The sequence below is a fragment of the Crassostrea angulata genome, chromosome 10 (assembly GCF_025612915.1).
Source record: "Crassostrea angulata isolate pt1a10 chromosome 10, ASM2561291v2, whole genome shotgun sequence".
NCBI lineage: Eukaryota > Metazoa > Mollusca > Bivalvia > Ostreida > Ostreidae > Magallana > Magallana angulata.
The window spans coordinates 39435845-39449424 of record NC_069120.1 but is presented as its reverse complement, the minus strand read 5'-3'; the positions used below and the strand labels follow the sequence as shown (position 1 = coordinate 39449424).

General features: G+C 32.4%; 1 protein-coding gene across 2 annotated transcripts; it reads right to left on the bottom strand.

Moving 5' to 3' along the window:
- Positions 1–6143: 6143 nt before the first annotated feature.
- On the bottom strand, positions 6144–9397 carry LOC128168006 (uncharacterized). Of its 2 annotated transcripts, none has more exons than XM_052834048.1 (2): positions 9285–9397; positions 6144–8173 (listed from the first exon to the last, which is right to left on the bottom strand). In XM_052834048.1, the coding sequence occupies exon 2, from the start codon at positions 8169–8171 to the stop codon at positions 6825–6827; it is 1347 nt and encodes a 448-aa protein (XP_052690008.1). In that variant the 5' UTR covers positions 8172–8173; positions 9285–9397; the 3' UTR covers positions 6144–6824. The 2 variants fall into 2 exon arrangements, with proteins under 2 accessions (XP_052690008.1, XP_052690007.1); XM_052834047.1 differs by lacking the exon at positions 9285–9397 and adding an exon at positions 8482–8632.
- Between the last annotated feature and the right edge of the window lie 4183 nt (positions 9398–13580).

Genomic DNA, 13580 nt, shown 5'->3' with positions numbered 1-13580 from the left:
AATATTTTGACGTATTTTCACTTGAGATATTACAATGCCAGCGTCCTTATAAATTATGGAATCTTATTTGTTCAAACAACGACCTATGGACAATATCTGGAGTTGCAAAAATTAAACAGAGATTTACTTATAAGTTTATTAGACATTTATGAAAAAATCTCACTAACGAGAACTGCGGGGGTATAATTTAATTAATAAGTCTTCAAGCTTCATGACATTGTGTAGAATCATAATTGTTGAAACCGCGATTCTTAGATTATTTAAACAATCAAATGCTTTATTTGGAAATTCATAAGGGATATAAAGGTGGCGACGTTGCAGAAAAAATATACAAAAACCGCATTAGCGTGTTATGTAATTTTTTCCTGCAATGATCACCTTCTCTATAAACCGTATGAATCATCAAAGAAGCCTTTTTATTGTTTATATTTACATGTACATATTTCTTTTAACATATGTAAAAAGTAAGTAAAATTCACTAAATTACTGTTAATGTACATGAGTTCGCTAGCTTGATAAAACAACCAAATCGTCTCCTATGGAAATTTAATTTGAGTCTGATGTTATTGTAAATGATAGCATTTATGTAAATTGTGTTATGTTATTTTTATGCCAGTACCAAAAATAATAGTCTAGTCATAATATAATTGTAATTATAATTTTTGAGTATTTTTTAGTATTTAGCTGATCTTCTTTAATTGTCTACATTAGTCAATCAGAGTGCGGCGTTTAGTCACGCGATGTTTTGACTACGTCATTTTAACTGTCAGCTGTCAACAAGTTTGTATATACTGCAATCAACCCACCCTCCTTCCCCTTCGTCACATTTGTAGTTGGGGATTTATTTTGCACTGTATTTCACATGTATGTTGCTGTTGATGTGTGAAATGCTGCTTTTGTTCAACAATATTTTTGTTGTATATATATTTGGTACATGTTGATATTGTATACATCTTTGTTTCAATTAATATGGGGGAGGTCATTTGCTCACCTTTCATAACTTACATTCAATGTCTGGTAATTAATATTATGACTGTTTGAAGACCTCCCCTTATTGCCTAATTTTTCTTATTAGCAAAAAATAAATGGCAGTATATTCACACAACCATGTTTTATGTTTTTCTATCAATCCTGGCCAGATCAACAAAATTACGTAATGATTGATTATTTCGTACAGTCCGTGATTTTTTAAGGTCTTTAAGGTAGGTTTCGACCTGTTGATAAACGGGGTGTGTATATTCCAGTCTGGCTGTATAAGGTTCCGTAAGAAATAGAGGGAATCATACTCTGTAGATGTATATATATATATATTAATTTATATTTAAAACAACATCGACTAAAACACTCGCCTGATCCCTAAGTTCAACTCTAACATCATTTGTTGAATTAGTCTGAATTTAGGATAAGAGACATTTCTCCAGGCCAGGAGACGTTCACAACAGCCTTTAATATGTTTATTTACTGTCTCCTTTTGCGTTTTGTTACGTATCACGTTGGAAAAGTACAATTTTACTGTTGCTGATAGTTTTCTTATTAAATTGATACAATGTTAAGAAAAGACAATTACAAAGGCAACGTATTGAAACAAAATAATATAAACTCACTGGTTTTAGATCGTTTCAAACGACGTACGACACCAAGAACAAGGATTGGGGACGTCAAGTGATTGTCAAGTTCAAAGGCCATTTAGGGTTAGTATCATTGATTGAAATTCTGATAAACTTGATTTCAAAACAATTAGTATTTAACTTCCAATTTACATTCCTTAATTTGTTATCAAAATTTAAAAAAAAATATGATTTTATAGTAAGTATTCTCTTTCAACACCTTAACCTCAAAAACATGTATATAACAAAAGCCATAAATGTTTAACCGCCTTTCATTAATTCTCACTCTGCAGACTTGATATAATTAATTCACTCAGTTTGAAATTTAACTGTATACCATCTGTCACTTACGCTAATATAGTACTGTTTATTTCTAGTGTCTCCATTTCTTGTACACATCATTTTGAACATCTTTGCTATAAGTTCGAAATTAGTTTCCGGATTGTTCAAATGTTGATTTTGAATTTCCAGAACTCATCCGACCGACCTTTAAAGTTTAAAAAGGCGCTTTAAATACCACGTGAAACATTGCTTTTTGGACTCTGACGGAACCCGACCAAAAAAGAAATATCCTCCATATGCTCAAAAATTTACAAAAAATCTCAAACCATATCAAAAGACTATCAAGTTGGTGCTGTAAAGGGGGGATATGCTCTTCCATAATCTCCGCCTACAGAAGTATAATAGAAAATCTTTTTGAAAGAGAGAGAAAGGATATTAGAAGGACATGGTTTCGACATTATTTTGATTATCTCCTTTTGTACATCTAACTCGATCGAGTCAGGTTAAAACATGGTATATTTGAAAGGTGTAAATAAATATATAAATTGACATGTCTTATAATTCCAAGAAAATACGTTACTACCAAATAACAGATTGCCGAAAACAGTTCTATTGGAAAATATTAGAGCGTGAGTTCCATAACTGTCTGATAATTTCAATATTTAATTTGTTAATTTTCATGTACCTAATAGAGCACAGTAACATGAAATTATAAAGTCTATTTTTTCTGGAAAAAAATTGTTTTAAATAATTATTAAAAAAATATATTTATTTTTTTATGCGGCAATTCCAAACCTCAAAAGACAGTACTGTTTAAAAAAAACTAAACTCTTTTGAGTTGATTCTATTGTTAAAAATATTTATTCTGTGATTGCTATACTTTCTAGGGGCCATCCTTTATAAATAAAATAATAAAGTTTTATTTATTTTTTCTTTCAACATTCACCTAAAACTCTAAGAATTAAAAATCAACAGGGAGACATCTATTAATTGATGCTAAAACTGTTTAATTTAAGAAGTATTTTATTCAAGTAAATAGATACATTGAAATGGATTGAACAGCAGGCATAATGCCTATTTATGTTCTCTCCTGGTTTTTTTTTTTTAGATTTAAAACAGTTTAATGAACTGTAGAATTGGATTTCATTGCCTATCCCTGTCAGATTTCATGCTTGATTTGCATTTTTGCAATGGTTTAGTCGAGTTGATAGATACTGAAATGTAATGTTTGCGGACATTTCATTTAGTGTGGTTTTTTACTAATTAAAATAATATAGAGGATATTTGTACTGTACCATTGCAAAAATTCTACCAAGACCTTCAGCAACGCAAAGTATGTCTTTATACTATGAGAATAAAGTTTAACGAATATGAACGTTCAGATATCTAAAATTTCAAGAATACTTTTATCAATTATAACATACCATTTCAAATGATAATAAAGTACTATACAAGTACATCGCTATTTATATCTAAATTGATTTTACCACCTTTTATATTTTAATTATAAACAATTTAATTGCAATATATATATATATATATATATATATATATATATATATATATATATATATATATATATATATATATATATATATATATATATATGAATTTTCATGAAAATGAACATGACAATTGTATAATTATGTTTATCAACTGGTCAGTAGTAAAATAGAAGAGATAAATCAAGACTCGTGTCACATCAACTTACATGTTTAGCAAGTGTGATACATAAAAAACCATCCATCAAAATTACTGTTAGCACTCCTTATTGAGTGTTTGGTCTGAATTTTGAAGCTTTTTCATGACACTTAATTTTAGGTTGGGTAGGAAGAGTAACGTCCCTTCCTCAAACTGTAAAAAAAAACCCACTATACTATTACAATATTCCTGAAATCGACAATAATTTTTGTATAGTGAAAATCCGGTTAATTATAGACAATAATTAGGTCAGAGCTGTTTGCAGAAGGATATCAATTATAAACTGTCTGATAAGAATCGTATTATTGAACACATGTCATAACTACTTACTACATCATCACTTTATCGATATTATAATGGTTTTTTCGTAAGTAGTTTCAGAATTATAAGCAAAATAACACACTTTCTACAGTTTTAGATTAAATAAGAATTTAACGATTTCTGCACTCTCTTTTCAGATAAGCTTTCTTATTTGGACCATCAAAGATGGTTATAGCGTACGGGTCAAATGAATTTTCTAAATATTCCTGTAAATTGTAGCCAGCACCCACCATCAGTTCTTGGAGGCCCCAAAGGTGCAACAGCCCATAGGTTGTAGATTATAAGTTTAGGCATGATGAACAAAAAATGATATATCTTATGGTTTTATTTCTTTTGCGCGTGCAACACAATAATTTGAATAATTTATGTTTTGTAAAAAAATATATAAAAATAAAACTATTTTTTTTTTCGAAGAGTAGGGTTGGGTGTGCTTGAGGAAGAGAGGGGGGGGGGGTCAGATATATGTATTTAGAAGACGTATTAAAACATTTCAAATTCTCAAGAAACTCTGGTGGATCTGAGCACTACTTTATTTACTTGATAAAATATGAGGTGTCAAGAACCCCCATTTTGTAGTTATATAATTTCTATCATTATAATTTCTTTATTTACCAATTAAGGGCCTTCAAGGGGCAACATGAAGATTGTACATCCAACATCCAATGTACATAAAACATTTAATAAACATATACATGTACAAGAGGGAAAAGGTTGGATGATTGAAAGAGCTAGGACAGACATGAACATTTTATTAGTATATATATATATGTATCAGGCTTGGGGCGAACTACATTGTAAAGTAATGCATTACATTACCATTACTTCATGAATTTGGGCATTGAATTACCATTACCATTACTTGATTTTCTTGAAGTAATGTATTCCATTACCATTACATGAGTAAAGCAATGCATTACCATTACCATTACTTTGTTTTAAAAAAGTAAAGCTTTTTAAGAGTTTTTGCAAATGTTTCAAATATAAAACACTCTTTAACATATCTACAGGTTCATGCTCAGTATTAGGTTCAAATTCAATGACTATACAAGAGTCATTCTTTATTTGCTCAATATATAATCATCTTTTGGCAATATGAACAACATATTACATAAGTAAAATGATATTTATAGACATTTGGCATGATACAATGTAGGATACGAAAAAGAGACACAGAATTACATGCATAACAAAAAACAATTTATGGAATAATGTTGCGGTTATCAAAAGCTAAATAGAGATATTTCCCCAGATTACACAAATCTTTATAATTTTGGACACTTAATTGTATTAATTCATAAACAGATGGTTTTTCCCAGTTATATTTCTTAAGATACTGTATTTGAATCGTATTTCCTTCTACTGAGGACACTTTAAGACAAAAGATTGCTGTTGCACTTTATGATCAAAGTTTCAAAGGGTTCATGTTTTAACTGCATCCTGTTAGTTTGAAAATTTTCCCAGCTGTACTATATATGTATATATCGGTATTTACGTAAGGTAGTAAGAAAAACAAAAGAAGATTTAAGTAATGTTGATTTATTTTTAGATACTCACATGACAACGTAAAAGCTTATAAATAATACATGACGTTTAAACCTGTCTGGAATTACCAGGTGTCCGGATTTACCCTAAATAAAAAAGTAATCATTAGAATGTTATTATACTTATATAATTTGGAACATTAACATTGCATGCAATACTTGTGATCTACCCAAAAATAGTATAACCATCATATTAACAAAGGTAGCTTTCAAAATAATTTTTACTAGAAACTTTAATTCACCATCAAAAACGAGGGTATAACTTGTGGTTGAATGCACAGTCTTTTCAATTTCTAACAACGAGTCCTGGAGTACCAGTGTGACAAAACAATAATTTTTTGTTAAAATCATTGCACATATTATACATTGTTGTCGTGTTTTGTTTTTCGTTTTAAAAAATAGTATGTGTACACAAACTTTTTGAACAACCATCTTATTGATAAAGTGGACAGAGTTTCCTATATGCGGATCCGATAATGTCGACGTACAACCAGAAGGACAAGGATAGGAGACCGTCAACTACGGTCGTCAAATGATGTTCAAGTTATATTGACCATTTGGGGGAATCTTATAATTAGCACAAATCTAAACTTATCGACCAAGTCGAGCATTGAAAAATAATATTGCATGAATCCAGAATAAAAAAAAAAACCTGATAGAATAATAGCATATACATGTATATAAGAAAACAGCGTTTTTATGGTTTTATTCCGAATAAAATGGATTGTACACAAGCATGAACTGAATGAACATTCAGGATTAATAATTCAAAAGCTAACTAATTATTAATATTGTGTTTGATTTAACAATCTATACACTGAGTTTTTACAATAGTGTTATTCTTTTTACACAGTGTTAACTACAAAATATATGTGTACATTTAAAACAACGTTAACAAGTCATAACACTATTTTATTCTTATTTATCAATGACACAGACACCCATATAGCTCATGTTGCAAGATTGAGCGCCCTTTAACATAGTATGCAGTGATTAAAGGATCCGACTAAGTTCTTTGTTTTCATGAATTAAGGACAAAAAAGTCAATAAAGACCCTAAGGTTTCTGAAGTTAAAGATAATAATTCCTTCAATAATAAGTAAATCGGGGTTTTATTTCAAAGTAAAAACTACAAAAACAATTTATTTGGTTTTTAAATCAATTATAAAACGCGTAGGTAAATTTATTCGTTTAAAATTGATTTTAATAGAATTCATATTTACATCAAGCATTGTAATTAAATTAACAAGGTAAAGGAAAAGTAAAGTAAGGTAAAATAAATGATGACGTCATAATAAAACAAGCACTTTTAAAAAGAGACAAATTTTATCAATTGAATCTTGAATGTTTGTAACTGATAATCGTCAAACGAATCACATCCGTAGCACTCTGTTTTCAAAACATCTGATCACTGATTCATTGAGACTTGCATATGTATAACAGCCCTCCAATATTGCCTCCATACCGCCAAAGCCATATTTAGCCGCCTCCACTTGTCTGGGATTCTCTTTGTCGAATAGGTTGTACTTTCTGTGTTCATTTGCAAAATAAGAGTCTGGAAATATTTTTCCCAAGTACTCGTTTCCAAGGAAAAACTCTGGCAGAGTCTCCTTATCGAAAACCAGTTTCAAAAACTTCAAAAAGTAACCAAGTGCCTCGCGAACACCCCCAAGATGAAAGCCAGGCGGTGTGACCGTTGGAACTGTCAAAAGCTGTATGCAATACATGGCGATCGTTTTGAGGTGATATGACGTCAGCAAATTGGCGGCATGGTTTTGTCTTTTTCTGAGGGTCTTGACGACGGCTTTCATGATGCGACATGCAGTGACAATGTACAGTCGTTCTCTGTTATTTAAGCACATATCAAACATGTACCTTTCATATGACGACGAACAATTCCGCCAAATAACATCCTTGTCTTGTTCACGCATGCGGGGATTTTCTTTGCTAATCCACTTCATAAGACCGAATCTCGGAAAGTTCATCCTAATTGATCCTGGATGCGTGGTTACCGAATCGGGAATCGTAACAGCCTCATCTCCCAGGTAAAGTCCTGGAACAAAGTCGACATCAATCGGAAATGGTAGATTTGAAAAAAATTTGATGTTCATAGTTGGTGGCCTCGACCCACGTGTGACATTGTACCCCTTTCTCTTTAAACTATCTTCTGTAATGGATAATGTTTTATCCATTAAAGATTTAAACACCTTTTCTTGCAACAGTTTGGTGTTAATTAACCATGTTCCTTGGTCCATCTGAAATACTCCAAGTGTGTACAATCGAGGAAAACGTTCAGTCAAGACAGATTTTGCAGATGGATTCTGAACGCTCATACGCATTTGCCCTGGAAGAACTTTTCCATCGGTATCTTTTAACCGTACCTCTTTTAGGTCTAATCCTTTCAGTTTGAAAGGTACAATTGCATCAAACTCATCTGGAGCCACAATTTTTAACCCTTGTCTTGCACTTGCTTGACGAATAAATCTGACGTCGATCTCCAAGTTCTCAGACATTTTTTGTGCCTGCGTTTTTAGCTCAGAAAGAATGATATCCAAAACTTCATCCACGACAGCACACGCTTGCTCCCACAGGTCGGCCGAAAACTCGTAGTCCATCGTCTGAGACTGGATTTGGGACTTTATTGACTTTTCCCCGGGGCCAAAGACGTCCACGGGGGCCCTCCATGCGTTTTGAAGCCGTCTGCCTTCGCCGCTTGCCATCTCTGACAAAAAGAAAGTAGATTTCTACGAACTGATTCAGACGTGGCAGTGTTTTGGTTTTTTAAAAAACAAAGTGAATCATGAATGACGGCTTGTTGTAGCAAAAATTCATACCTGTAATGCATATCATGCCCGCAGTTCTTTAGCCAAGCGGCAAAACTTGTTTTTCCTTATAATTTTTCAAATTAATATATCGAGTTGAACATAATTACTTGAAAACATATTTGCATATGGACTTAACTACCTCTGACTTTGTTTAATATTATGAAGATTACTTCAACAATTAAAAAAGAATGAAACATAAATGTACCTTTAAAAATATTCCGCGTCTTACAAACCAAATACACCAATATCCGCCAAATGACTATTAAACGTCTGTTCGAAGGTCTCGCTTATATAAATATTGATCGATGATTTAAGTTGCAGCGCACAAATATCATGCTATTCTATGTCCATCCACACTGCCACCTCTGAAACAATTTAACCGTCGTTCTTATGATACTTTCAACTGATTTTAAATAAGATAAATGCCACTTACAGTATTTGGCAGATATCATATCTAAAAAGAAATTCTTGATTTGTTGATTTACCAGGGATTTTCCGATTTTAAATGACATCAGTGCCGCCACAGTGTAATATTTATTATTCAAGTTGAATATAAGACCGATGCCCAGCTCAGTACACCCTCAATTTTATGCTACACTATATACATGTATTGAATGAAATAACTAAACCACATCATAACAATGGTTTAATCAACGCCATGTCGACAGAACTATAAGCGATGCCCAGCTCAGTACACCCTCAATTTTATGCTACACTATACATGTATTGAATGAAATAACTAAACCACATCATAACAATGGTTTAATCAACGCCATGTCGACAGAACTATAAGCGATGTTATCTCTGACCTAAATATGTATACAACAGCAAAGAAGAACATTTTTCTACATGGTTATGATTAAACGAGAAAATTATCGAATCGCATAACACATGACCTGGATTAATGATTTTTTTTTCAAATACTGTTAAAAACAACATTTGAAAAGGTTAAAGTTGGGCTTTGATTACCTGTTTAACTCTCTTATAATTAGAACTGCAATTCGATACCTGTAAAATGTTGAAGTCAAAATTCCTAATCTTGACGCAAACGATTTTCCTCATGCAGCAAAACATGAACACGTAAATCCAGACAGTCAAAAGCTATGACGTTTAAGGGGTCTCAACAGGCCACTTGATAACTTATCGTAAGTGGACATGCTAATAATCAAATAAATCCATAGTTTGCACGGAACTAAATCAATATATTTTTCAAGTACATGGAGAGTCATTTGACAAAAAGGGTCACATACACATTACAAACAAAGGACAATGAATTATTTAAAAGTGTTTGATTATACATGTGGATGTGTCGTATAAATATAATCTTAAATATTAGATTTTATTTTTATATTTATGCAGCACATTTGGGCGATTTTCAATAAAAATACACATACCTGTGAAGAAAGTGCAATAGAAATTGATGAAAGGGAAAATTTACAAAATAACTTCATTCATACATTAACATTTTCCCTCGTGAAAATTCACAGGAACAACAACAGATTTCTTACGGAGATTTATAATGGGACATGTTGACATTTTTTTCTCCGTTCGGAAGACACTCGGAATACCTCGCACAATTTTTCAATGTTATCATCCGGATACTTTTATTTCTTTGTAATGCAAAACCTCCGAAGACTTTTTATTTTATGTATTGAAACCTGACAAGCTAGAGGGGGCGTTTCAAAGGGAAAATCTTGGGATTTTTTCATGCTATTGAATAAACATCGTCAGGACCCAGAGGTAATTATGAATGTTAAGGAGGAGATATGGTTACGTCAGGATGGCTACCTTTAAATACAGGAAATTATTTCTTAAAAAAACTAAATCACGACCTTTGGTTAAAGAAAACTACAAGGAATGTTGCACACACGTACCTTATAAATAATTTTCGCAATTCGTCGTGTAGTCCACCTTTTGCTGCCACGTCATAAAGACGTTATTACGCTTTAGTGCCAAGAATGACGTTGAATTCATGCGTTGACGTAACAATCTGCCACAACGCGTACCATTTTTAGCGTTATTGGATGCAGTTTTGTGTGTAATATTTAATTCATAACATTGTTAACCCTTTCGTTGTCACTTCAAATAAGACGTTGGACCATTCTTTTTTCTTTCTTTTCCTTTTTTCTTTGGTTTTCAGAGTCGCCGAATAAAAAAGAAATGTAAAGAAAACCATGTCTCTCAAAAATCATGAATTACTTCATTAAAGAAGGATTGTTTTGTTAATTTGACAATGGTGTGTACATGCATATACATGTATATATATGAATACATGTGAATGTGATGATATTTATCACTTTTTCATTGAATTGAAATTGCGTGTATTTTTTTCTCACACAATAAGATTTTTTGCATCTATTAATGATATTTTCGCCGCAAATTTTCTTTTAATTAATAAAATGCAAAATTGGAAAAAAGCTCATTTAGATCTACATGTAAATATTAGACGGGAAATTTTCTGAAAATTTAGAAAACGGATTTTGTACTTAGTGTGTGTAACATAAGCCATGCTTGGTTTTTCATTTGTTTTGTTTTTTTTAAGCTCACCTGAACCGAAGGTTCAAGTGAGCTTTTCTGATCACCCGTTGTCCGTCCGTCCGTCCGTCCGTCCGTCTGTCTGTCCGTCCGTCTGTTAACTTTTCACATTTTCAACTTCTTCTCAAAAACCACTGGGCCAAATTTAACCAAATTTGGTACAAAGCATCCTTATGGAAAGAGGGCTATAAATTGTTAAAATAAAGGGCACAGCCCTTTTCAAAAAAGGGAGATAATTGCGAAACAGTAAGTATAGGGCGCATGTTTTTAAAAATCTTCTTCTCAAGAACCACTGCACCAGAAATGCCAATATTTACACAAAAGCTTCACATAGTGAAGATTCTAAATTGTAAAAATCGTGACCCTCGGACCAAAACTGGGGCCCCATGCGGGGTTCAAAGTTTAACATTGAAATACATAGGAAAATGTTTAAAAAATCTTCTTCTCAAGAACCACTGCACCAGAAATGCCAATATTTACACAAAAGCTTTTATATAAAGTGAAGATTCTAAATTGTAAAAATCGTGACCCTCGGACCAAAACTGGGGCCCCAGGCGGGGTTCAAAGTTTAACATAGAAATACATAAGAAAATGTTTAAAAAATCTTCTTCTCAAGAACCACTGCACCAGAAATGCCAATATTTACACAAAAGCTTTTATATATAGTGAAGATTCTAAATTGTAAAAATCGTGACCCTCGGACCAAAGCTGGGGCCCCAGGCGGGGTTTAAAGTTTAACATAGAACTACATATGAAAAATGTTTAAAAATTTTCTTCTCAAGAAATGTAATGTTACAAGGAACTGCTCTTCAGGTGAGCGATGTGGCCCATGGGCCTCTTGTTGTTTTTTTTTTTGGGGGGGGGGGGGGGAGGGATGAATTCATACTAAATAAAACCATAATATAGTAAAGTTACTGAAAATAGGCCTCGACCCCCCGACCCCTCCCTTCCCGACAATGACATTTAAATGCTATCAAACATTATCCATCGTTACACCACCCTCTATTATATATCTGCGTTGCAATACATGTACCTTGCACATCTTCGTTCATGTCACACAATTTATATGTCTAAATGTGTATATAAGATTCCTTGGTAAGTGGGACAACATTATCAGGGAAAATGAAGCTTGGTTTTTTTGTGGAGGAAGGGGGAGGGTAAATCATGCGGGGATCCAGAATTTTTTTTTTCCAGGGGGGGATGGAATAGATATTTAAGTTTGCCGGGAAGGGGGGGGTGGAGGGTTAGGTTCCGAGGCATGTTTTCGGTAATATTACTATGAATTTTACTATGTAAATATAAGAAATTCTAATTTTTCAGGTTGGGGGGCCCGGACCCCTTCTTGATCCTCGCATGATATATAAAAGGCATATATGACGATACACAGCGCTTCTATGTACATGTAGTGGATGCGTTGCACGTAATTCGCCGATTTTCCCGTAGCCGAGCGTATGTATAACAGGAGTATAATACAGAGCGAAGAATACATGTGCTCAATGTATTGGGAATTCCTTGGGAATGAATGCATGGTTAATAATTTGCATACACAATGTTTCCTTTATGCGACTTACTCCGAAAATTCTACATTCGCCAATTTGTTATATAATTTTCCTTGATGGTGTGAAAAATAATGTTTATTGCATGGCTATCTCAAATAAGAAATGATAATTGCCCTGTAATTCACTTCGTTTATAGAAGTTTTCAAGTAGCATAAGAGCACCATCATGTAACACGATATGTATAAATTCAAAGACATATACTGTATAAAAAAAAGTTTCATTTATTTTAGAACAGTTCTATTCAACTTAAAATGTTGAATGTACTTGATTCAGAAATGTATTAAAAACAAGAGATGTTTATCATTTACATACCATGTGTCCATTTGTTATTTAATCTTTCTCGTGTGTTTTTTTAGCACACATCTTCATATTTTGATTGTGCTGTCCAAATTCCCATTGACGCTTTAATTCATATTTTCATAGATTTCAAAGATAAGAGAAAGATATGCGAGTTTTCAAACTAGTTCAATTTATATTCATACCATAGCGGACACATGATCAAAGTTAGAGTCCAAAGGTTTCAGGTGCATGATGAAATCATCCGTTTAGGACTACTTCACCTATAACACTTGTAATTATCTAGGTTTTCCACAGAAACAGAGAACTTTTATGTTAAAATATATGCTTTTTCCCCTGAAAAGAAAATATGGCTACACATTTTTGAAAACAAATGCTTATAGAATCAAAAATAAACATTCTGAATGGAAATGATTCATTGAGTTTTGGCACATTTCTTTGCCGTAATAATTGAACAGAAATATGAGCAGAGAGACAATACAGTATACTATGGTTGACACAGTTCTTATTTAGATAGAAAACAATTATATTCTATTTTGTTGTGATAATTGTTTTTAATGTAAATGTTAATATCTATTTCCATACAGACCCACTTTTGAGATGAACATTACAATTGTTTCATTTATGTTGACTATGAATACTTTGACTAAATAAACATCACAATCTGATTCAGTATATTACACTAACTCGTTAACATAAACGTCAGCAAGAAATAACTGTTTTAAAACGGGGAAAAGTCATCATCACATGGTGTAAATTTTATTATTTTTCAATATTCTTCATACACAAGTCTGCATTCGAATAATGGTATAATTATAAACTCAAAACAAAAAACTTTGAAAACGTGTTGAAAGTCAATCGTTTAAAATATTGGTGCATACAAATTACATACATTCTATAATTTTCAATCTAT

Excerpts from the sequence above, each read along its gene's own strand:
- LOC128168006 (XM_052834048.1), bottom strand. The coding sequence starts at position 8,171 with ATGGCAAGCGGCGAAGGCAGACGGCTTCAAAACGCATGGAGGGCCCCC.